This window comes from Rutidosis leptorrhynchoides, chromosome 5 (assembly GCF_046630445.1).
Source record: "Rutidosis leptorrhynchoides isolate AG116_Rl617_1_P2 chromosome 5, CSIRO_AGI_Rlap_v1, whole genome shotgun sequence".
NCBI classification, from domain to species: Eukaryota; Viridiplantae; Streptophyta; class Magnoliopsida; order Asterales; family Asteraceae; genus Rutidosis; species Rutidosis leptorrhynchoides.
In genome coordinates this window covers 454,668,518-454,696,326 of record NC_092337.1, presented here as the reverse complement: position 1 = coordinate 454,696,326, position 27,809 = coordinate 454,668,518, and the positions used below count along the sequence as shown (strand labels likewise).

General features: G+C 33.7%; 1 protein-coding gene across 1 annotated transcript; it reads left to right on the top strand.

Moving 5' to 3' along the window:
• Window positions 1–117: 117 nt before the first annotated feature.
• On the top strand, window positions 118–21,943 carry LOC139850574 (signal peptide peptidase-like 2). Its single transcript, XM_071840136.1, has 14 exons — window positions 118–477; window positions 1,059–1,217; window positions 1,335–1,446; window positions 1,587–1,706; window positions 18,875–19,026; window positions 19,118–19,300; window positions 19,409–19,443; window positions 19,569–19,725; window positions 19,805–19,858; window positions 19,939–20,031; window positions 20,122–20,264; window positions 21,066–21,136; window positions 21,243–21,326; window positions 21,575–21,943. The coding sequence occupies exons 1-14, from the start codon at window positions 337–339 to the stop codon at window positions 21,691–21,693; spliced, it is 1,623 nt and encodes a 540-aa protein (XP_071696237.1). The 5' UTR covers window positions 118–336; the 3' UTR covers window positions 21,694–21,943.
• The last annotated feature ends 5,866 nt before the right edge of the window (window positions 21,944–27,809 follow it).

Below are 27,809 nucleotides of genomic sequence, written 5' to 3'. Positions count from 1 at the left end.
GAGAAAACCTTCCGCCTCCAGGAATTGAACCCGGTTAAACGTTCCTTGGTGTGATAATGATAATGAGATATTTAAACAATTTTTTTTGACTATGATAAATGATAGATTGAGGAGGGACTGAGGGAGTATTTACAAGGTACAGATAAAACTTCCCCGGTTGTTCTGCTTATAAACCGGCAGGATCCAAACAAGAAGAGATCTTTCTCTTTCACAAACGTCGTCGTTTCATCTCATCCTCTACTCACTGTTTGTGGATTTGGCTCTTTCAAACGCCCCAAAATACACACTAATTAGCTATCTCACCTGCATATTTATGCTAAAGATTGTATTTTTTTCATGGGTTTCTTGAAATTTTGTTGGTTTATATCATTAATTATTGTTTTATATAATAACCCAACTCCGGTGACTGCCGGTGATATTGTTCATGATGACAAATTTGCCCCCAAGAAACCTGGTTGTGAGAATGACTTTGTGCTGGTAAAACCCTCTTTTTAGCTTTTGCTCCAATTTTGTTTCTTTCTTAATTATCTGAACTGGGTACACATTTGTTTTAGTAAAATGTTTCATTTGTGGAGTATAAATATGTTTATAATATATATCTTTACCATGTTAGTTTTTGATCCATTTATTTTCTTTGATCTGAGATCATAGCTTAATTGCATGCTATGTTTCCTGATTTGAAGTTAAGTTCAGCTGCATTATATATTACATTGATATATCTGTAGTGAGATTGTAGCTTGATTGTTTGTGCATATGTAACAATTTAAAGTATGTTAAATGCTTTGTTGTGTGATATATAAATAAGTTTCTTGACACTAGAGCTAGATTGTATGTATATACAAAATTTAGTGAAGTTTTAGTTTCTTTATAATAAATTTTTATGGATATATTAAGTGAGTTTTATTGTTTCTTCTAGTATGATTATGCACTGTATTTAGAGACTGAAACTGACATTTTAGCTTGATTGTATTTTATTAAGGTATTGAAAGTGATATCAGTTTCGAATTGCTGTATCTTATATTGTCTTATATTAAGTTGAATCATTGGTTGTTTTATAGGTGAAAGTTCAAACTTGGGTTGATGGTATAGAAAGTTCCGAATTCGTGGGTGTAGGTGCAAGATTCGGAACTACCATTGTATCCAAAGAGAAAAATGCAAACCGAACTAATCTTACTCAATCGGACCCACGTGATTGTTGCAGTCCACCAAAGAATAAGGTCTTTCTTTTTTAGTTAAATGATAAATAAATATAATGTTATTTGACAAAATCAAAGTTCAGATCTTGATACTAAGTGATAATAAATACTGACTCATTTATTTTTGTCGTATGGTAGCTTACGGGTGATGTCATCATGGTGACCCGAGGTCATTGCAAATTCACAACAAAGGCAAACAATGCACAGGCTGCTGGTGCTTCAGCAGTCCTTATTATAAATAACCAAAGAGGTATTCGGTTGCTTTAGCACAAATGATAATCATATTTTGCCAAATTCTCATAATTCAAGTCGCAATATTCACTTAAATAAACATTTTGTTACCTCTTTTTTGTAACAATTTTTTTTTTTCTTTTTTTTGTAACCCTACAGAACTGTACAAGATGGTTTGTGAGCCCGATGAAACTGATCTCGACATACACATACCAACTGTCATGCTTCCACAAGATGCTGGAGTGGAATTAGAGAGAATGTTGTCTAATCATTCGTCAAGTAAGTCCTTTTTAGGGGTGTCAAAATGGGCAGATCGGGTAAAGGGTAAAAAACAGGTGGTTTTTTGGCACAGGTTGGATCGACCCGAAAGACTTAATTGTCCAAATGTCTTGTCAATAACAAGTGTCCCATGTACACTTGATCTGACTTTTGACCCGTTAGAGATCAAACGTAGCCACTGTTGACCCGTTCATGAGTAAATAGATCGAAATTGTTACCCGTCTTTGTATTATGATTCTATCTTTTACCGGTTAATTTAATGCTACTGATAATGCTAAAAACGAACATATATTTCATAGCATTATTCCTCAAGAAAGACAAGCTTTTAGTTGCAATTGTTCTATTTACAAGTGATATTCGTTTAAATAATAAAAGGTGAAGACAAAAGACAGATTCGACGATTTGAAGACGCAAACGACCAAAAAGCTCAAAAGAACAAAAGACAATCAAAAAGGTTCCAATTATTGATAAGAAACGTCTCAAAATCACAAGAGTACAAGATTCAAAACGCAAAGTACAAGATATTAAATTGTACGCGAGGACGTTCGAAAATCCGGAACCGGGACCAGAGTCAATTCTTAACGCTCGACGCAACGGACTAAAAATTACAAGTTAACTATATATATAAATATAATATAATATATAATTAATTATATTAATTATATATATATATTTAAAACCGTCGGCAGCAGGAAACTCCAAGGGTGTAAACTGTAAATACCTCTCCGCGACTCGCGGAGTTTTAAGGGTATTTGGCCGCGAGTCGCGGAGCCCCAAAAATCAAGTCTGGCTATAAATCAACCCGAATTCTGATCAAAATCATCATCATTTTTTCTTCTCATTCATACGAAGTAATATATATTTATATTTATAATTTATATTTTAATTTTAATTATAATAATAAGGGTATGTTAGCGAATGTTGTAAGGGTGTAAGTCGAAATTCTGCCCGTGTAACGCTACGCTATTTTTAATCATTGTAAGTTATGTTCAACCTTTTTATATTAATGTCTCGTAGCTAAGTTATTATTATGCTTGTTTAAAACGAAGTAATCATGATGTTAGGCTAATTATTAAAATTGGGTAATTGGGCTTTGTACCATAATTGGGGTTTGGACAAAAGAACGACACTTGTGGAAACTAGACTATGGGCTATTAATGGGCTTTATATTTGTTTAACTAAATGAAAGTTTGTTAATGTTAATATAAAGATTTACAATTGGGCGTCCCTATAAATTACCATATACACTCGATCGGACACGATGGGCGGGGTATTTATATGTACGAATAATCGTTCATTTAACCGGACACGGGAATGGATTAATAGCCACTAGAATAATTAAAACAGGGGTGAAATTACATTCAAGGGTAATTGGTGTAATTGTTAACAAAGTAGTAAAACCTTGGTTTACACGCAGTCGATAACCTGGTGTATTCATTAAACAAAGTATTAAAACCTTGTTACAATTCGAATCCCCAATTAGTTGGAATATTTATCTTCGGGTATAATAATAATTTGACAAGGACACTTGCAATTTATATTTATGACTGATGGACTGTTATGGACAAAAACCAGACGGACATATTGAATAATCCAGGACAAAGGACAATTAACCCATGGGCATAAAACTAAAATCAACACGTCAAACATCATGATTACGGAAGTTTAAATAAGCATAATTCTTTTATTTCATATTTAATTTCCTTTATTTTATATTTAATTGCACTTCTAATTATCGCACTTTTATTTATTGTTATTTTATTTAATCGCACTTTTAATTATCGTACTTTTTAATTATCGCAATTTAATTTTATCGCATTTTTATTATTCGTAATTTCATTATCGTTATTTACTTTAAGCTTTAATTTAAGTCTTGTATTTATTTTATATTTTACATTAGGTTTTAACTGCGACTAAAGTCTTAAAATCGACAAACCGGTCATTAAACGGTAAAAACCCCCCTTTATAATAATAATATTACTTATATATATATTTGTATTTTTATAAAAGTAAACTAATATAGCGTTGAGCTTTGTTTAAAGATTTCCCTGTGGAACGAACCGGACTTACTAAAAACTACACTACTGTACGATTAGGTACACTGCCTATAAGTGTTGTAGCAAGGTTTAAGTATATCCATTCTATAAATAAATAAATATCTTGTGTAAAATTGTATCGTATTTAATAGTATTTTCCTGGTAAAAATTAATAGTATTTTATACCCCTCTGCTTTAACATCAAGTATTTTTTTGGCGCCGCTGCCGGGGAATATCTTAAAAGCCGGAAGCGCAACGCTAATATAAAAAAAAAATTTTAGTTACTTTTATTAAAAGTCGTTTTTGTAAAAATACGTTTTAATTATTCAAAAATATAAAAAGAAAAACAAAAATATAAGCATTTTTAAGATTTTGTTAAATATTTAAGTTTTATAAGTTTCTTTATTTTTATTTTAGTTTATAAAAATATAAGTTTTAATTTTAATATCTTTTATTTAATTAAAAAAACAGAAAACAAAATAAAAAAAAAAAAAAAAAAAATATAAAGAAAAACGCGTAAAAAGTGAAACCTGTCAGCTCAAATTCTGAACCCCGCGACTCGCGGGGTTTTCTTCTTTATTCGCCGCGACTCGCGGAGGCCCTCTGACACACGGACAAAAACCCTAATTTCGCATTGATTACGGGTTATAATTTATTATTATTATTATTTAACTTAAATATTATTATTATTATTATTAATTTTAGTTTTATTTTTACTTTTTACTTTATATTTATGTATTTTGTTTAATTAGTTTTATTAAAATTGTAAAATTAATAGTTTATTAAATAAATAACATAAAAATTATATTTTTATAAAAATTGTACTTTTTACAATTTTTTGTATATTTTTATATTTTTGTACCTTTTTAATCGTTGTAGCGTAACTTTTGTATTTTTAGCTCATATTTAATTTTAAACTTAGTTTTAGCTATAGTTATTTTTACTCCTAGATTTTTAGGCTTTGTCGTAGAATTCCTTAAGTGCTTTTTCTTTAGACTAAGATTTAGGTGCTTTAGAATTTTGCGACGCCTTTTTAAGTTTTAGTTTCTTTTTAAGTTATTTCCATTTGGAATTTAGTTTTTCCTTGTAAGCTTTAATATTTTTAGACCTTTTACTATGTATCAATTATCATTCCAATTAGTAATTTCAATTTGCGATTATAATTTTAAGTTAGTTGTAGTAATAAGGTTAAATTAGTTAAGTATTTTTAAGTTTCTATAAGTTTCTTTTATTTTTCCGTCACCTTTTATTTTTCAACCATTTTTTTTTCTTTTTCGACCTTTTTCGACGAACTCTTTTTCTCTCTTATTTCTCGCCATTCTAGTTTTTAGGACTTAGAATTTTATTCTACTTCTTATCTAAATTTCTTAAAATTACGAAAATTTATTTTAAGTGGTTAAATTGATAGACATCAAAATTTTCTGGTTCGTAGTAATAGTTGGATTTGTACGTGGACCGGGTTATTGGAGCCAAACAGTCCTCAATTATATTGAGACCAAACGAATCCTGCCCCTCTGCTGCATCTTTTGGCTATTCGAAACGTGGGCAAAATCAGAAAAGTCTATTGATTGGATAACTTATTATAATTTTTCTTTCCTTTTAAAAACTAATAGGATATTCTGTGAATGCACCGAGCAAGACGTTCACCACCTTTTGTACGTTCACCACCTGTAACTCGATCAAGACATCGTTTAACAAATATAACCGCCGTTGATTTTTCTTTAGAATCGTCATCCAGTCGACCAAGTACTTCAGTTCAAAATACCGATAATCCATTTTTTGAACCCGACCTCACAATTGAGAATCCAGAAAATATTCAGGAACGGTTCATAGATCCTGAACCATTAAACTTTCCTCCGGAACCACCAATCATTCAAACAGAGATTGTTGAGGAACGAACTATTAAATCAGAATCATCTAGTGATACCGGCTCAACAAATTCAATTATGGAGAATCTGGAACCTTTAAGTATGGAAGACCGAATGAGAGCTAAACGCACTGGCCAAGGTCACGCAATTACTCATCCAGACATTAATGCGCCAGATTATGAAATCAAAGGACAAATTCTACACATGGTGACTAATCAATGCCAATTTAGTGGTGCGCCGAAGGAAGATCCAAATGAACATCTACGTACCTTTAATAGGATCTGCACACTATTTAAAATCCGAGAAGTGGAGGATGAACAGATATATCTCATGTTATTTCCCTGGACTTTAAAGGGAGAAGCCAAAGATTGGTTGGAATCGTTACCTGAAGGGGCGATCGATACATGGGACGTTTTAATTGATAAATTTCTTAAACAATTCTTTCCTGCATCAAAAGCCGTAAGACTTCAAGCAGAAATTGTTACGTTCACACAAAAGCCAAATGAAACTCTATATGAGGCGTGGACAAGATATGGGAAGTTATTAAGAGGATGTCCGCAACATGGTTTAGACACCTGTCAAATAGTACAAATATTCTACCAAGGATGCGACATCACTACAAGAAAAGACATAGATATAGCAGCTGGTGGCTCTATTATGAAGAAAACCGAAACTGATGCTTACAAAATTATTGATAACACTGCTTCCCACTCACATGAGTGGCATCAAGAAAAAGATATCATTAGATCATCTAAAGCAGCTAGAGCCGATTCTAGCCATGACTTAGATTCCATTTCCGCAAAGATAGATGCTTTCGAGAGACGAATGGAAAAAATGACTAAAGATATTCATGCTATACGAATTAGTTGTGAGCAGTGTGGAGGACCACATTTGACAAAAGATTGTCTCAGTATTGAATTAACAATGGAACAAAGAGAGAATATTTCATACATAAACCAAAGGCCTGGAAATAATTATCAGAATAATTATCAACCGCCAAGACCGATTTACAATCAAAACCAGAATTATAACCGAAATATTCCATACAACAACCAACAAGGTCCTAGCAATCAACAAGTATCCAATAATACTTACAATCAGCAAAGACCTAATTTTCAAAACAAACCACCACAACAAACCGATGATAAAAAGCCGAATTTAGAAGATATGATGACGAAGCTAGTTGAAACTCAAACGCAGTTTTTCACATCTCAAAAACAAACCAATGAACAAAATGCTCAAGCATTTAGAAATCAACAAGCTTCTATTCAAAATCTGGAACAAGAAGTGAGTAACCTAGCAAGGTTAATAGGTGAAAGAAAACCGGGAAGTTTACCTAGTGATACAAATGCTAACCCTCGGAATGAAACAGCTAAAGCTATTACCACAAGAAGTGGTACGACACTTAAATCACCTGAAATACCTGTAACTTCTGAGGAAACTATTCCTACTACACAAGAACCACAACCTGATCAAGATAAGGGAAAAGAACCGGTAGTTGAGAAGGTTAATGAAGATAACACAGTTAAGGCTAAACCTTATGTTAAACCATACCAACCACCACTTCCTTATCCGAGTAAAATGAAGAAGGAAAAACTTGAAGCCGAGCAATCCAAATTCTTGGATATGTTTAAACAGATAAATGTAAATCTTCCTTTCATTGACGTAATTTCAGGAATGCCAAGGTATGCTAAATTCTTGAAAGATCTAATCACGAATAGAAAGAAAATGGAAGAACTCTCGGCTGTTACTATGAATGCTAATTGTTCAGCAGTGCTGTTGAATAAGATACCAGAAAAACTATCTGATCCAGGAAGTTTCACAATTCCATGTTTTCTGGGTAGTCTTAGTTCAATAGAAGCATTGGCTGATTTAGGTGCTAGTATAAATTTAATGCCGTATTCACTATACGCTAAACTAGACCTTGGAGAATTGAAACCAACCAGAATAAGCATACAACTAGCCGATAGATCAATAAAATATCCTAGAGGGATAATGGAGAACATGCTAGTTAAAGTTGGTACTTTAGTATTTCCAGTAGATTTTGTTGTTTTAGACATGGAAGAAGATTCTCAAGTTCCTCTCATATTAGGAAGACCATTCTTAAACACGGCTAAAGCAATGATAGACGTGTTCGGTAAGAAACTGACCCTAAGTATAGAGGATGAGAGTGTTACCTTTTCAGTTGATAGAGCAATGCAACAACCACAATCTGCAGATGATACATGTTATTATATTCAAACTATAGATGCACATGCGGAATTATTAGAAGAATTTCCAGAATTACAAGGAACAGGAGAATGTTCTTTAGGAGAAGGAAATGAACCAATTGATGAAGCTGAAATGTTAGCTACACTTATAGCTAATGGATATGAACCAACAACAGAAGAAATTCAAATGCTAAAAGAAGAAGACAGATATCGATATAAATCATCGATAGAAGAACCTCCGAAATTAGAGTTAAAGCCACTTCCAAACCATTTGGAATACGCTTATTTACATGGTGAATCTGAATTACCTGTAATAATATCGTCTTCTCTTACTGAAAATGAGAAATCACAACTCATTTCTGTGTTGAAAGCTCATAAACCAGCCATTGCATGGAAGATTCATGATATTAAAGGAATAAGTCCTTCGTATTGCACACATAAAATCCTTATGGAAGAAGGTCATAAAACGTATGTGCAACGCCAACGAAGACTAAATCCTAATATGCAAGATGTAGTTAAGAAAGAGATTATTAAGCTGCTAGATGCAGGTTTGATATATCCAATTTCTGATAGTCCATGGGTAAGCCCAGTTCAATGCGTGCCTAAGAAGGGTGGCATGACTGTCATTACAAATGAGAAAAATGAGCTTATTCCTACTAGGACTGTAACAGGATGGCGTGTATGTATTGATTATAGAAAATTAAATGACGCCACCAGAAAAGATCACTTTCCCTTACCTTTCATAGATCAAATGTTGGAAAGATTAGCCGGAAATAGTTACTATTGTTTTCTAGATGGATTTTCCGGATATTTTCAAATTCCAATAGCACCCGAGGACCAAGAGAAAACCACATTCACGTGCCCTTATGGTACTTTTGCTTACAAACGCATGCCATTTGGACTTTGTAACGCCCCTGCAACCTTTCAAAGGTGTATGATGGCAATTTTTCACGACATGATAGAAGAATGCATGGAAGTATTCATGGATGACTTTTCAGTCTTCGGTGATACATTTAAATCATGTCTAGTTAATCTGGAACGAATGCTAATTAGATGCGAAAAATCAAATCTAGTACTTAATTGGGAGAAATGCCATTTCATGGTTAAAGAAGGCATAGTTCTTGGACATAAAATTTCAAAAGAAGGAATTGAAGTGGATAGAGCTAAAGTAGATGTAATTGCTAAACTTCCACATCCCACAAATGTTAGAGGAGTTAGGAGTTTTCTAGGGCATGCCGGTTTTTACCGACGTTTCATAAAAGATTTTTCTAAAATTGCCACTCCTATGAATAAACTCCTAGAAAAGGATGCGCCATTCATCTTTTCAGATGAATGTATCAAATCTTTTAATATTCTTAAAGAAAAACTCACTAATGCACCGATCATGATAACACCAAATTGGAATCTACCATTTGAACTAATGTGCGATGCAAGTGATTTTGCAATGGGAGCCGTTTTAGGACAAAGGATTGAAAAACGATTTCAACCTATATATTATGCTAGTAAGACATTACAAGGAGCACAAACGAACTATACAACTACTGAAAAAGAACTCCTTGCTATTGTCTTTGCTTTTGACAAATTTCGATCATATCTAGTTCTAGCAAAAACGGTGGTCTATACCGACCATTCTGCTCTTAGATACCTATTTTCAAAACAAGATGCTAAACCAAGATTAATCCGTTGGATCTTACTCTTACAAGAGTTTGATATTGAAATCCGAGATAAAAAAGGAGCAGAAAATCTCGCCGCTGATCATCTTTCTCGTCTTGAAAATCCCGAATTAGAAGTTCTGAATGAATCGGCCATACAAGACAACTTTCCTGATGAATATCTATTGAAGATAGATTATAAAGAAATCCCATGGTTTGCAGACTATGCAAACTACTTAGTTTGTGGATTCCTTGAAAAAGGATTATCATACCAAAGACGAAAGAAATTCTTCAGTGATATAAAACACTATTTCTGGGAAGATCCACATCTGTTTAAAAGTTGTCCCGATGGAATAATACGCCGATGTGTATTTGGAGATGAAGCTAGTAAAATTTTAAACCATTGTCACACAGGACCAACAGGAGGGCATTATGGGCCTCAACTAACAGCAAGAAAAGTTTATGAAGCTGGATTCTATTGGCCTACAATTTACAAAGACGCACACCTTCTTTGCAAATCCTGTGATGCATGTCAAAGGGCCGGAAAAATAAGTCAACGTGATGAAATGCCACAAAATGTCATCCAAGTATGTGAAGTATTTGACATTTGGGGTATTGACTTTATGGGTCCATTTCCAAAATCTCATAATAATCTATATATACTCGTAGCCATTGATTATGTATCTAAATGGGCGGAAGCACAAGCTCTCCCAACTAACGATGCACGAGTTGTAGTCAACTTTTTAAAACGTCTTTTTGCAAGGTTTGGAACACCGAAAGCTTTAATAAGTGATCGGGGTACTCATTTTTGTAATAATCAACTTGAGAAAGTTCTTAAAAGATATGGAGTAACTCATAAAATCTCCACCGCATATCATCCACAAACAAGTGGACAAGTTGAAAATACAAACCGAGCTTTAAAACGTATTCTTGAGAAAACCGTAGGATCAAATCCAAAGGAATGGTCCATTAAATTGGAGGATGCACTCTGGGCTTTTAGAACAGCCTACAAAACTCCAATTGGAACCACACCTTTTAGACTTGTTTATGGAAAAGCATGTCATCTTCCAGTAGAAATTGAACACAAAGCATTTTGGGCTTTGAAGACATGTAATCTTGATTTACATGAAGCCGGACGTCTACGATTAAGTCAACTAAACGAATTAGAAGAATTAAGACATGAAGCATACGAAAATTCGTTAATCTATAAAGAAAGAACGAAGAAATGGCATGATAAAAGAATCAGAAGTTCAAAAGAATTTAAAGAAGGAGACAGAGTTCTTCTTTTCAATTCACGATTCAAGCTATTTCCTGGAAAATTGAAGTCAAGATGGTCTGGACCATTCATAGTCAAAAGAGTTTTCCCATACGGAACGATAGAATTGATAAATTCAAATGGGATTGAATTTAAAGTTAATGGTCACAGAGTTAAACATTACATACATGGTCCGATGGAAGTCGACAACGAAGTTAATCACAATTTCGACACCACAGCTAACTAAGTGTGGGGAGAATCAAGTGTTTAAGGGATAATATGTATTTCTGTTAGAGTTAGATTATCTGTTTTCGTGTAGTTCTCGAAAATGGAACACGTATGGTCTTTCCCTAGCAGACCCTAAAGAACTAGTCTTCTCCCCCCATTCTGAATTTTTATTTTTTTAGGTTTTTACAAAATGAAGACTGCCTGTGAACTAAACCATGGTCTAATGCTACACGCTTTGATCACTAAAAGAAATAATGACATACTACCGAGTGAAATAGTATCAGTAATCAGAGAAAGAATGGACGGAGTTAGAAAAGGATCCAGATGCGAAGATAATAAGTTACAATTTGGTAAAGGAAAATCAAAATCCGCAGCGAAAAGAAGAGCACGACACCTAGAAAAATGTCACAAATGCGGAAAATGGTCACATGGAGGTAAATGTTCAAATAATCAAACCTATTCAAATACCGAATTTGTTACTTTATGCAGAGACGGACCGTTCATATGTTTAGAAGAAAAGACAATGAATGCTCGAGGTTACGCCTATGCAGCCATGGAAAACCAATTAAACCGACTATCTTATGAATATAATAGATCATATAACTAAGAAATCTATTTCACAGGTATGTCTGTACAGTTTTTATTTTTATTTTTATTTTTAACCTTTTGATAATAAACGCTAATTTGTTCGCTAAAAAGTATTAAATTAGTATTAAATAAAATTAGGTTTGGCGACCGAAATTTAACGTTTATTCTTAAGGTATAAATATCTTTAATCAATCAACCCAAAATATTTCAAAAATTCGTCATGAGTTAAATTAGGTCTTGGAACCGAAATTACTTTACCGAAAAGAGGGGCGCATATTTTTGATAATATTTGATTGATTAAAGTGGGATAAAAAGACAAAAAGATTTTTAATTTTATTTTTACCGTGTTTTTAAAATTAATATTTAAATCTTAAATTAATATTGTAAACTTTGTAAAAACAATATAATTAAAATTGTAAATATTTGAAAAATTAATATAAGTTTGGTATGAATCTATTAATTTTTAAATTAAGTTTGGTATGAATTTATAAATTTATAAATTAAGTTTGGTGTGAATTTTTAATTTTTAAAATATGAAATTTTAATTTTATGCATTTCAAATTTTAAGTTTGGTGTGATTATTTTTTTTATTAATTTTGAATTTTATATTTAAGTTGTGTGAATTTAAAAACAAAAATTTACTTTATCTCATTAAGTTAAAAATATGATTTTTAAAATTCGTCGTAAGTTGAAGACTAGGTCTTTGAACCGAAATTGCTTTACCCGAGGGAGGGACGAGAACTTTTATTATCATTATTTTTAATCTTATTGATTTAAAGTATGCCAAAAACATTAAAAAACCCAAAAATCTTAGCTTTTAAAACAATCGCTACAAAAAGACAAATTTTAAAATTTTGTCGAGGGACGGACTAGGACATCGATCCGAAACGACCTCGTCCTAAATAACAAGGGAAACAAAATTTTAAAATTAATTTCTTAATTGTTTTATAAGTTAAAGATTATAAAAAAAAAAAAAAAAAAAAAAAAAAAAAAAAAAGGGTAAACTCCGCGACTCGCGGAGTTTGCAGTGCAAACCTCCGCGACTCGCGGAGGGACAAAATTACAGAAAAAAAAATAAAACTAGCTGCACGATCAGTTCACTCCCACAAACAAAAACACAGCAAAAATACTGCGAAAACACCTCGAAAAAACCCGAAAATCACCCCCAAAAATCTCAATTTTTAACCGTTAATCACCAAATTTTTTGCTAAAATCATGTTGAGAAGGATGATATCTAAGAACTACTCAAGAAAAACGGTAAATTTCTACACCTAAACACCATTTAATTCGAATTTTAGTGTTCTTGAGCTATTTTTCCCCAATTTGATTTTGATGCTTTTTAGTGTAATTAGACTTAAATTGTTTATGTATTATGCTTGTATAACCTAGATTGATGCTGTTTAACATGATTAGAAGCCTTAAACTTCAAATTTTGAATAATCTAGGGTTTGTGTTCTTGAGCAAATTTGGGGCTTTTTGATATAAACAGGTTATGGCCGATTTTTGTCATGAATTGTTGCTAAATTGAGTAGTGTAACATGTCTAGGTAGTTAAATGATCCAAACTTTGAGCCTAAACATGATTTTGAGAATTAAAGTGGACTTTTTCAAGTCCAAAATTCGTGAACTTGATTTTTGAAAGATAATGCCATTTGAGACTTGTTTATTTGCTAGTAATGATTATTTTGACATGTTATTTGAGTTGAATGCTTATGAACTTGGCAAAAATTTTCGTATATGCTTATTTGAAAAAGTGTAGATTTGATAAAAATGTGAAAATAAGCTTAAGTTTGATATAAATTGATAATGTCATTGTAATTATTTTGATTGATGATTTTGCTGACACTAATGCATATTTGGATGCACAAAATTTGTGTTTGATGTGTTTTGCAGAATGAAAGGGGTGAATCTTCATCCCAAGCCCGTCATGCTCCTGCTGAGAACTTGGAACAACAGGAGGTAGATAACTACTACAAGCAGGATGTACCTCATCCAGTCATGACCTTTTCAGATATGCACTTGGAACAGTTGCACCCGAACCTGCGATTTGACAGACTTTGGATAGATTATCCAAAATATCAACGGGGTTTGCATACTCTTCATTCCAAGGTTGTTGAGGTACCAAGGGTCATAGAATGGGGACCCTTGGAAGCTGTAGAATTGGCCGGGCCAATTAGGGAATTACTGGTACAGAGGTATGGTAATTCTTATTTTAATGACTGGATATGTTTATTCACCATACGCAGACCTGTATATAAAGTATGGTGTGAAGAGTTGTTATGTAGTATAGAGTTGAATGATCGGGTAGCTAGTTTAACCGATCGTTCTTTTATTAGATTTTTGTTAGGCGGTTCGATGCGCCACATGTCTTTACTGGACATGGCTCAGGCTTTACGTATATATACGCCTGAGGAATTAGCGTCTGCCGATTGTAGAGGATTGATACTAAACGGTAGGAAAATAGATGAGAATTTTGATACACATGGTGTGTGGAGTCAAATGACAAGCCACCACCGTTTCAAAGGGGGAAACTACTCTTATTTGGATATAGATAGAGCCGAATTAAGAGTAATACATAGGTTTTTAGCTAATTCGATTACACAAAGGGGTAAAAACAAAGAAAAGGTAAATGAACAAGATTTGTTTTACCATATGTGTATTCGAGACCCACACAGCGCTGTAAGTATACCATATTGTGTGGGTTATTATTTATCAGCTATGGTTCGAGGGATGCGTCCACATAGCATAATAGGAGGTGGTATTTTTATTACTTTGATTGGTGAATATCTCGGTGTGGATATAAGTCGGGGGGGATTATTAGTAGAAGAGCCGGAACCCCGCGACACTATAGGTTTAAATGTATACCATGGTGCAAAAGTGTTGAAGCGGCGAAATAACGCCGCAGTACGATACAATGGTAGACATCCACAGGTAGAGAGAAACCAGGAACAAGGTAATGTAGGAGGGGGGAATGAGATGCAAGAAATGCATAGGTTTATAGCTTCTCAGGAATACGAAAATGCTAGACAGAGAGCATTTGAAGATTGGCAAGTTCATCAGAACCAGATCATAGCGCATTGCCAACATATAGGTAGAAACTATATTCCTACTCCGAAACCCGTCTTCCCTCCTTGGTCGATAGAGATGCAGCCACCATATCCTACGTATGACCCTGCCGAAGCATTCTATAGCACTTATGGTTATGCGTGGAACCCCTATTGGTACCAATATCATCCTTAGTTTACTTATTTTGTTTTATTATTTTGTAATTTGTAATTATTGATATGTTTAATACTTTTGTTAATATTGTAATCATTTTTATAATTATCTAACTTTTATTCTTAGATTTTAATAATTTTTGAATGTGGGGTAATATACCAAACTTCAAAAATATGTATATATGTTTGCAATTTATCTTATGTACATAACAGGGTAAAACAACGCATTTTCAAAGACTGGCATTAAGTTCAGCAAAAGCAAGTAATTTTGACGACAAGATGCAAAATATATGTGAAATAACAACAAGACGGAATGAACAAATGACGTGCACCATTTATCATTCAGCAAACAAACGCCAATATATTTGGAAACTTTGGTAAAAATTTAATCATTTTCACACAAATCACCCTCAATAATTTAAATTGTTACTGATTTCTTGCAAATGAGGGCATTGCAAGATCTTAAGTGTGGGAAGGGGTTAAATTCTTTCGGATTTTAAAAATTTTTATTAAACACTTGGTTACCATTAAAATACTAGTAAAGCAGTAGTTGTATTAGAATCTAGTGCTCTCTGATAAAAAAGAACAGCCCTAGTCTTATATACTGACTACCCAATTCTAGTAAAATTTTTCAATTAAATGAATTCAAATCATGTTTATACATATTTATGAACGATAAAACTAGGTTTTAACACCGAAATTATTGTTACCTCGGAAAGGACATAAATTGAGAAACAAACTAAAATGTTAAAATTCATTTAAAATGGAATAGAGGACGATAAAAAGAAAAATAAAAAGCCAAGTGTGGGAAAATTTACCAAGTTATTTTAAACATATGTCACATATATTTGTAACAAATAACTGAAAATACTTTTGCTTTGAACTAAACTAAACTGTTTTACCCGATGAAAGAAAAGAAGAGATGGATCTACACGATGAATCAATTCCATCATTAAAAGGAAGTAAAGTCTTCCGAAAAAAGACACGCGCTTCTTGATTTAGGTCATGAAGTTGTCGTTCAGACCAGCTGTAGGTTGACGAAAAATCTAGAAAAGTCATCACTAAAATCAGCAGGAAATCCACGGACCTCAGCATTAAACAGGGTCGCCAAGTGGTCAGATTTATCCTAACCATGAGAAGGATTTATCTCGTACAATGGGGAGGCACCGTGCAAATTAGCTGGATAAGACTAATGAATCAGATCCCCAGAAAGGATAATCTCCTTAAAGATTAAAAATCAGCTTTTAAGACTGATATTACTCAATCCTAGAGATTGACCTTAAAGATTGAGAATTACAAACTCATGGAATTCAATGATATCTAAACTCGAGCTTGAACGAGAAAATATTTTGATCAAAATTATAAACCGATTTGTTTTCTGAAAACCCTATTTTCAATGCGTTCATTACCATTGAACGTAAAATCCTAGGAATTCACCTGGAATTCATTAGGTCACCTGAACCAAATCGGGTGTCAACCGTAAGAACGGTGGTTGCATAGCATGGTCAAAAGACAGGACCTTGTGCCAGACCGAAAAATTATAAGGGTGAGCTTTACTACTGCTCCTACCAAGGATAGTAATTGCGTCCGACACGTTATAGACCATAATCAAAAGCATGTCACGGGACATTGCCTTAAACAGTTGCTTGTTCAACGCTTTCCTTTACAACCGGACGGTAGTTTGCCGAAAGGTAATATACGGAACAAGTAAACTGGACGTGTTGCTTTCCAAATACAAGGTTAGCAAGTGGGTGACACAAAACCGCAAGTTTTGAGCTAAAATTTTCAAATCTGAAACCCACCAAACCCACAAATATTTTGCAAACACCGGTAAAGGGTTATTCCGGAAAACTTATCTAGGGTAAAAACTAGATTTAATTTTCAAAAGATCAAATGTTTTCATAAAGATCCAATTTCCTTAATGGATCTAAATTTTTATAGTCATGTGGGACTGTAAACCATATCGTTACTACCATTGTTTATACCGCCGTATAGAAATCACTGATGTACAAAGTGTGAAGAATAAAGAAGTGATTCTAGTATTTCAAGACAATATTGCTTGAGGACAAGCAACGCTCAAGTGTGGGAATATTTGATAATGCTAAAAACGAACATATATTTCATAGCATTATTCCTCAAGAAAGACAAGCTTTTAGTTGCAATTGTTCTATTTACAAGTGATATTCGTTTAAATAATAAAAGGTGAAGACAAAAGACAGATTCGACGATTTGAAGACGCAAACGACCAAAAAGCTCAAAAGAACAAAAGACAATCAAAAAGGTTCCAATTATTGATAAGAAACGTCTCAAAATCACAAGAGTACAAGATTCAAAACGCAAAGTACAAGATATTAAATTGTACGCGAGGACGTTCGAAAATCCGGAACCGGGACCAGAGTCAATTCTTAACGCTCGACGCAACGGACTAAAAATTACAAGTTAACTATATATATAAATATAATATAATATATAATTAATTATATTAATTATATATATATTATATATATATATTTAAAACCGTCGGCAGCAGGAAACTCCAAGGGTGTAAACTGTAAATACCTCTCCGCGACTCGCGGAGTTTTAAGGGTATTTGGCCGCGAGTCGCGGAGCCCCAAAAATCAAGTCTGGCTATAAATCAACCCGAATTCTGATCAAAATCATCATCATTTTTTCTTCTCATTCATACGAAGTAATATATATTTATATTTATAATTTATATTTTAATTTTAATTATAATAATAAGGGTATGTTAGCGAATGTTGTAAGGGTGTAAGTCGAAATTCTGCCCGTGTAACGCTACGCTATTTTTAATCATTGTAAGTTATGTTCAACCTTTTTATATTAATGTCTCGTAGCTAAGTTATTATTATGCTTGTTTAAAACGAAGTAATCATGATGTTAGGCTAATTATTAAAATTGGGTAATTGGGCTTTGTACCATAATTGGGGTTTGGACAAAAGAACGACACTTGTGGAAACTAGACTATGGGCTATTAATGGGCTTTATATTTGTTTAACTAAATGAAAGTTTGTTAATGTTAATATAAAGATTTACAATTGGGCGTCCCTATAAATTACCATATACACTCGATCGGACACGATGGGCGGGGTATTTATATGTACGAATAATCGTTCATTTAACCGGACACGGGAATGGATTAATAGCCACTAGAATAATTAAAACAGGGGTGAAATTACATTCAAGGGTAATTGGTGTAATTGTTAACAAAGTAGTAAAACCTTGGTTTACACGCAGTCGATAACCTGGTGTATTCATTAAACAAAGTATTAAAACCTTGTTACAATTCGAATCCCCAATTAGTTGGAATATTTATCTTCGGGTATAATAATAATTTGACAAGGACACTTGCAATTTATATTTATGACTGATGGACTGTTATGGACAAAAACCAGACGGACATATTGAATAATCCAGGACAAAGGACAATTAACCCATGGGCATAAAACTAAAATCAACACGTCAAACATCATGATTACGGAAGTTTAAATAAGCATAATTCTTTTATTTCATATTTAATTTCCTTTATTTTATATTTAATTGCACTTCTAATTATCGCACTTTTATTTATTGTTATTTTATATAATCGCACTTTTAATTATCGTACTTTTTAATTATCGCAATTTAATTTTATCGCATTTTTATTATTCGTAATTTCATTATCGTTATTTACTTTAAGCTTTAATTTAAGTCTTGTATTTATTTTATATTTTACATTAGGTTTTAACTGCGACTAAAGTCTTAAAATCGACAAACCGGTCATTAAACGGTAAAAACCCCCCTTTATAATAATAATATTACTTATATATATATTTGTATTTTTATAAAAGTAAACTAATATAGCGTTGAGCTTTGTTTAAAGATTTCCCTGTGGAACGAACCGGACTTACTAAAAACTACACTACTGTACGATTAGGTACACTGCCTATAAGTGTTGTAGCAAGGTTTAAGTATATCCATTCTATAAATAAATAAATATCTTGTGTAAAATTGTATCGTATTTAATAGTATTTTCCTGGTAAAAATTAATAGTATTTTATACCCCTCTGCTTTAACATCAGCTACTCTTAATTGAAGGTTTCCAACCACACTTTAGTTTCTGTGCAGTTATACTCACCACGAAGACCAGTTGTAGACATAGCCGAAGTATTTTTATGGCTAATGGCGGTCGGTACCATCTTGTGCGCCTCTTATTGGTCTGCATGGAGTGCAAACGAAGCAGCTATTGAACATGATAAATTACTAGAGGTAAGTTACGTATTCTTTTTGTAAACTTGGATGTCCTACTTGGCGCTGACGTGGCACACATTGACGTATGAAGTATCTTATGTTTTTGTAGGACGCTTCGGAGGATCTTTCCAATGCAAAATTTGTTGGTACAAGTGGCATTGTAGAAGTCAATACAAAATCTGCAATCTTGTTTGTAATCGTTGCTTCTTGTTTCTTGATTCTCCTTTATAAGTTGATGTCCGCTTGGTTTATCGAACTTTTGGTCGTCATATTTTGCATAGGTGGCGTAGAGGTATGTTTCCGTGTTGTAAATTATCCAAAAAAAAAACATTTTTTTTCTTTTTAAAAAAAAAAAGCAATACTCAAAACAAATTTGATAAAAAAGACTCTTTTAATGCAGGGATTGCAAGCATGCATAGTTGCTTTGCTATCAAGGTGAAAGATTTCTTCTTGTATTATTCATTTTCTCATGTTGTAAACCGAAGAACTAATTATTTAATAAAGTTTAAAACTTGGATACTGATATGTAACAGTTGAAAGATATGTATTAAAATTTTCAGGTGGTTCAAACATGCTGCACAATCGTATATTAAAGTGCCGTTCTTTGGAGCGGTTTCATATCTTACCTTAGCTGTTATGCCATTTTGCGTGGTTTTCGCTGTTGTTTGGGCAGTATATCGCGAATCCAAGTTTGCATGGATCGGTCAAGATATACTTGTAAAGTCAACTTTACATCTAATGCATTCTCTAAAACTCAAAAATGTTTTACTAATGATAATTATGTTTGTTCCTACAGGGAATTGCGTTGATAATAACTGTACTTCAAATTGTGCACGTACCTAATCTTAAGGTAGCCATTTTTCTTATTCAAGAAATGACATTCTAACAATGACAAATTCAAAATAATGACATTTGTGTCTTGTAACACAGGTTGGGACGGTTCTGCTAGGTTGTGCTTTCTTCTATGACATTTTTTGGGTTTTTATTTCAAAGAAATTGTTCCACGAAAGTGTAATGATTGTGGTATGTTAACCTTGATCCTAAGTTATCACTAATCAACTTTTGGTTTCGCCTTAATTGCTTAATTAGTTATGGGAGATTATATCTTTTTAGGTGGCTCGTGGGGACAAAAGTGGGGAGGATGGTATCCCGATGCTACTGAAGATACCGCGCATGTTTGACCCGTGGGGCGGTTTTAGTATCATTGGCTTTGGTGATATCCTTTTACCTGGTTTACTAATTGCATTTTCCCTCAGGTTTGTATTCTTATTTAATTAAATAGTGTATAAATTATTGATCACAATTCTTAATCTTGATCATTTGGATCATCCTATCAAACCAATCATTCCCCGACACTTTATCCACCAAACTATCTAAGGGGAGAATAGAGTTTATGAGTGCTTGCATATGAGCTTCGGTGTTGGTTTCTTCATCTGAAATAACAAGATCATCAAATGAAGGACTCACATTGCCAAAAGTGGTTGCATAAAGGTCATACCTTTTTGATCATTTTGGTATTTCAGATGTAGAAAATAACACCTAAGCTCAAGTACAATCCCGTAACCCCATGGTCCCTTTAAATACTTCGTTGGATAAAGTGTTAAGAGGGTAATTGGTTGTAGAAGATGATCCAACGGGATCATGAAATAAGGAGCCAACTTGTTTTGACCCGCCTCAAGATGATCCAACTGATTTGTCATCTGACATGCTTATTCTCCAACCATTAATTAAAAGATTGGACCTTTATTTTTCTTTAAATTTTTGGTAACATTCTTACCTGGTTTTCGAGTCACGTTTTACCTCAGGTTTGTTATCTTATATAAAAATATACTTTTTCTTACCACAATCTTCATGAAGACTTTTTTATCGATGGTTCTTGATTCTTGATAATGTTGGAATATGTTCTGAAACCAATAATCCTTTGTCCATCGAAGGTTTCAACGGGACAATAGATTTCACCGGTGGTTGTGTTTGAGCTTGAGTGTTAACATGCTTATTCTCCAACTATTGATCTAGATATTGGACTTTTTTAGTTTTGCTTGAAAAACATCATGCAGATATGATTGGTTGGCGAAAAAGCACGTTCGAACTGGATATTTCTTGTGGGCAATGTTTGCTTATGGATTAGGTAAGAGCCTTAATTTTTCAGGTTTTTTCTTTTTGTAGACACTGCATGTAAAACGCATTGATCCTCGTTGAGATGTTCTAATGAAATCGTTTGGCATTTTACACAGGTCTCCTTGTAACTTACGTGGCGTTAAATCTTATGGATGGTCATGGTCAGCCAGCATTGCTATACATCGTTCCTTTTACTTTAGGTAATTTTTGGATTTTAATTTGATTTTTGAGTTATATGATTTGTGTATAATAGTCAAGTTAAAAGATGGTCTCTTTCTGTAAAGAAAAAAAGAGACTCACACATCCATTACACACGCATATGTATATGTCAATTGAGGCTTGAACCCTCAACCTATTGGCTTACTGTTGATGGGCCACTCAGATATTGTTAAGCCAATGCCTAAATGGTAGGTAAGTGATACTAACGAGTCGAGCGCATGTGATGCAGGGACCTTTTTGTCATTAGGAAAGAAGAGAGGGGATCTCAAAATTTTATGGTCGAGCGGTGAACCCGAAAGGGAATGTCCACATGTTCGGCTTGAGCACACTCATGAAGCAAATGAGTAGAATTGAGTTATGTTTATTATGTAATTACAAGTGTTTCATTGTAAAAATGTTCATCTATCTATGTTGTAAACAAGCCAATGGTGAAAAGATCATGGCTTGTTAAGTAAAGTTAAAAAGTTAGGGTTGTTAAGTTAAGCCCAACTTTAATGAGCAGGAAGTGCATATGTTGTTTTTAAGTATACATTTCTTATTCTTCGGTGCATGAGCAATGAAATCGACTCAATGAGTTAACTCGTGAAATTATAGATGTTATTGATCCTTCATTGAGTCGACTCATAACCCTGAATCTTCAATTGACTCGGAATGTTGATCAAAAAGTGACATCGCCCGGTCACTGTTCATCTTTGATGTTTGGCTATGTTCCCGAGTTTTATGAAGAAGAATAAAAGGGAAGGAATTGATCCTTTTGATTGTGGATCATGCGGTGGTATATTAATCATCACCTTTAAATAAAAGAATATGTTGTCATCAATCGCTTTTGTAATTATTTTATTTTGGTAATTATTACTCCGTATTAAATTTTTTGATTAGACTTTTAATACTATTTAAGATTTAAGATGATAAGCATTACATTAAAATAGACAAAGGTCTTTAAATAAAGTTATCAATAAAGAATCTGCAAAGCAATCCATGAAGCTTGTATGATAATCTATTTAAGTTATTATTTATTCTTCTAAGCTTCTGTCATTTGTTCTGAGTTCCATATAATATTTGTGTTGATAATGTATTAATACCAACTTCGATACATTATGTCGTTACAATAATTAATTAATATTTAAGTCAACAGTTCACGAGTTATAACCATGTGTCACGGTTTTTATAAAAAATGATATGTATCGATAATTCGATATAGAATTGCTACTACTACAATTTACGAAATATTCTAGTTTTACTATCTTATCATGCTGTTGAATTCAGAAGAATAAAGAAACTGAAGGAATTATTTTGAACAGAAAAATCTACATCTATCTCACATTTCATATATTTTCTCCTTTTCGATTTTATTGTCCTGGACAAGAATAAAATACTACTTTGTATTACGACATTGTACTTTTGTGTTAACTTTACATTTTTACGTTTTACGTTTATCTATATTTTTATATTAATTTATATACAATAAATGTATAAAAAATCTTTCCATTATTATTATTATTATTATTATTATTATTATTATTATTATTATTATTATTATTATTATTATTATTATTATTATTAAAATGAAAAATTAATTTGAGTCACTTTAAAAATAATATACAATAAAATTGAGCCTAAAGTACATAGAAGTGATCCGCTCGAATTGTTGATTTTAGGAAAAGGAAACGTTCCTAAGAGCTCAAAGAAAATAAATGGAAAGAAAAATAATGGTTTTGTTTGCCTTCATATATTCATCTAGTTATTCCACGTGTTATTGGTCACGTCCTATTTATGATGATGCATTTGGATATGAAGTTTATCTATACATCGAAAATGGATACAAGTTGTAAATTGACCGCATGTTTGTTATGCTTAATTGTGATGTAGATACAAACCGACCTTCGTTATTAAAATCCGTTTTAAAATGTCAAACGTATTCAGAATAGGGAAATTTTCATGTGTTTTACTTTTCTTTCATACATAAAATAAATAATATAATCATTTGTTCGTAAACAAAAACTAATTTATCAATGTTACCAATTGAAAATATATAGTAATAAAAATCAACAACAATCCTTATTGGTAACAAATAAAGGCTTAACATATGACTATGTGATCGATGTATCTAAATCGAAATATTAGTTAAACTACAAGCATTTTGTAGGCGCTAAACTTATAAATGATCATCATTCGTAAATACTAAATTTGAAACTTGACGTCGGATAGTGCCACATGGAAGCATGTTTGTGGTATGGACGGTTGGAATGACGTGTTTGGCAGAATTTGTGTGAAGATTTGTAGACTTTCAGGTTACAATATACCAACACTAAAAACTTGATCTCATAAACCATGGGTAACTAATGAAAGCATAAATGGTATTAATGATTCACGATTTGATTCTCTCAACTCGTACCCCGATGTAAACCCACTAACCTTCACTTTAATTTGAAAACTTTCCACCTTTTCAAAATTTCCACCGTCTACCACCAATTACCATCATTCAACCACCCACCATCTTCTCCGATCAATTTTTCATATACTTAAAATCCATTACAGCTCAATTGAATTTGATCAGTCTGTTAAATATGCATCCCTCTTCTTCATCCGATCACCTCAATACTAGCAGAATATCCACCAATATCTTCGTCACAAATTTTCCACATCACTTTGAATCGAAAGACTTACGCGATCTCTGTTCTAAACATGGAAAGGTTATCGACGTATATATAGCCAAAAAACTCACAAAAAACGGCCGTAGATTTGCGTTTGTCAAATTTATTAATGTTTCTTCGATTAAAACCCTTGAAACTTCGATCTCTTCAATTTGGGCGGGTAACTTTCATGTGTATGCGGCACTGGCCAGATTTGGTAAACCTGAATCTAGAAACTCAAACGTTAAGAACGGTTTCCAGAAACATAATAATAATAATAATACCACTAAACCGTCTAACATAAAAACGTCTGTGAATGGACAAACTTATGCTTCTATGGTAGATGCATCTCGTGTATCTATCCCGGTTAAAGCACCTATGAAGAAAATCTCCATTGAAGATGATGAATTGCTTTTGTTGGAGAGCACAGATCTTATACTATTCGGCAAAGCTGCCTTACCATCTCAGATTCCTTTTCTTAACCGCATGTGGCACGAAGAAGGTTTTGATTCCCTTATGGTGCAATATATGGGAGGGTCTTGGGTGTGGATCGAATTTCCCAACATACAGTCTCGTGATAACTTCAAGAAAAATCTTCTTGTTCGTAACTCATTATCTGTTATCTGCCCCTACTCTGAATCGTTCACCATTAATGAAAGAGCTATTTGGATTGAAATTATCGGGTTACCGGCCATAGCATGGCACTATGACGCTTTCAATAAGGTTGCATTTCATTTTGGTAAAATATTGTTTCAAGACTCTGAAATAGATGACAAAAAAGGTAATGGCAAGGTGTGTATTGTGACAACTTCACTAGATCACATTCATGAAAAGGTTACTACCGTGGTTAAAAAGAAAGAGTACACTGTGCTTGTCAAAGAAGTAGAAGATTGGTGTCCATCGATCTTGAAAGTTTTAAATGATTCGGTATTTGATCAATCGGAAGATGGTTCCAAAGGTATTGATCTAAACTCCGACTCATCTAGTCACGGGACTCTTGAAGATGGTGAATATGTTAAAGACTCTTTCTGTGATTATTATTCGACGGCTCTCAATAAGGAGAATGGGGAAACTAAAGAAGGAATAGAAGAAGTCCACACTCATACACCGTCTATGGCGGTAAACTCAGACAAGATTGATGAAGAAAATAGTGAAGTTCAAAAGGAAAATAATGTAGATGGCACAAGTAACACATCTGCTAAAGCTAAGCATGTGGAATCTCATGCCCCTGCAAATTCAGAATCATCATACTCAAAGCCACCTGGATTTAATGGACAACGTTTTTTCTCACCAAGTGTTTCTGATGATGCACAATATTTTCCAAAGAAGTCACCTCATGTAGCAACTAAACAGACCTTTTCTCATTCTGACACAAACCTAGTTGAACAGGTTGACAAAATTATCGCAATGGGTTTAGCACTCGGTTTTGATATGATGGGAAGTCAGGCGGATCTTAATCGTATGTTAGATAGAATGGGTGTGAAGAAACCCGTTTAATATGCATATTCTATCCATCAACATTGGAGGAGGGGTGTCATACAAGATCAAACAATCTTGGATCCGTAAAATTTGTAACGATTTTCAAGTTAATGTGTTAGGTATTCAAGAAACAAAACTTACCAAACTAGATTTATTTATTGTAAAATCTTTCTGGGGTAACACTTCGTTTGAAGTGGCTACTTCATGTGCCCGTGGTAGATCTGGGGGTCTCCTTACCGTTTGGGACCCGAATTGTTTCATCAAAAAACGTATTTTTTCCTTTGATCATGTTCTTATTGTGGAAGGCTGTAGGCCAACCAATCCTACTAGTTGTTTCTTAATTAATGTTTATGCTCCTCAAGATCGTGTTAACAAAGCAAGGTTATGGTCAATGCTTACTGATTTCATGTTTCGTCATCAAGGTGAGTACATTCTATTTGGTGATTTCAATGCGGTTAGGTGCTCTCAGGAAAGGCAAGGTTCTTCTTTTTGTGCTCTTACTGCGAGTGATTTTAACAAGTTTATCTCTTCGTGTGGCTTGGTTGATGTTCCGTTGGGAGCTCGGGCTTTTACTCGATCTAGTAAATCGTGTGACAGTAGAGCAAAACTGGATCGTTTCCTTTTATCTTGTTCGTTCATTGATTCGTGCCCGGATCTTATTGGTCGTGTTCTTCCCAACTTATGGTCTGATCATTGCCCGGTTATCCTCTTTAACGAGAATGCGAACTACGGGCCTACCCCATTCAAATTATTCGCCTCATGGTTCTTGATAGAAGGTTTTGAAGATGTGGTTAGAAACGCTTGGATTGAACATTCTGCTTTGGCAGAGTATGAGAACTTGAACCCTTTCATTAAGTTTAAAAATAAACTTAAATTTGTTAAAGATAAGCTCAAGTCTTGGCACAAAGATTTTTTGATTACTTGTAATCAAAATAAGAGAAATCTTTTATCTACTATTGACCAAATCGATGATCAGCTTGTTAATGGTGGAGATAACATTGAATTATCGGTGCAACGTATTAATGCTTTAAAAGATCTTGCTTCAATCAACAAAATAGAAAGCATGAACCTGACTCAGAAGAATAAGAAACTTTGGAATAGTTATGGTGATGAAAACTCCTCACTTTTCCACTCATCCATTAACAAGAAACGAAAAAAACTAGAAATCACCGGTGTGCTCGATAACGGCTCTTGGGTTTCTTCTCCAGATCTCGTCAAAAACACGTTTCTAAAATTTTTCAAAGAAAAATTCACAAATTTAAATACTGTGAAATTGAGCAGGCCGAGTTCTCATCTTCTTCATATGTCAGACGAGATGTCGAATGGGATGGAGATGCCGTTCACTGAATTGGAAATTAGAAAAGCAGTTTGGGATTGCGGTGACGACAAAGCTCCCGGGCCAGATGGGTTCTCTTTCCGTTTTATCAAGTTTTTTTGGGACCTTGTAAAGGAAGATGTTTGTGCTTTCGTCCATAACTTTCATGCCTCGGGATACATTCCAAAAGGTTGTAACTCTTCCTTCTTTACTTTGATTCCCAAGATTGATAACCCGCTTTTTGTCAAAGATTATCGCCCCATTAGTCTCATTGGCATTCAATATAAAATTCTTTCTAAATTGCTTGCTAATCGGCTTTCGGTTGTAATTGGTTCCATTATAAGCAAAGAACAATCTGCCTTCATCAAAGGTCGTCAAATCCTTGACGGTCCTTTGATGATTAATGAAATCATAGATTGGTGTAATAAGAAAAAGAAAAAGGCGATGCTCTTTAAAGTAGACTTTGAAAAGGCATTTGACTCGATAAGTTGGGATTTCTTGGTTACAATGCTTTCTAATCTTGGCTTTGGGCGTAGATGGATTATGTGGGTTAAAGGTTGTCTCAATTCCTCTTTTGCGTCGGTTTTGGTTAACGGTAGTCCAACCGAGGAGTTTAAAATTGGTCGTGGTCTCCGACAAGGTGATCCTTTGTCTCCGTTTCTATTTATTATTTGTATGGAAGGCCTTCATGTGGCGATGTTGGATGCTATAGATCAAAACTTGTTTAAATGCATTTCGGTGGGTAATATTGGAAGTGTAGTTAATATATCTCACTGTTTTTTCGCCGATGACGCTTTATTTATAGGAGAATGGAGCGACGACAATATTCGGAACCTTATTTGTATTCTCAAATGTTTCTTTCTTGTTTCGGGTCTCCAGGTTAATATTCACAAATCCAATATTATGGGGATTGGCATTCCTTTGAACGAACGTAATAGAGCAGCTAATGCCTTCGGGTGCACTCCAGCCACTATACCTTTTACTTATCTTGGAATCCCGATTGGTGCCAACATGAGACGCATAGAAAATTGGAATAC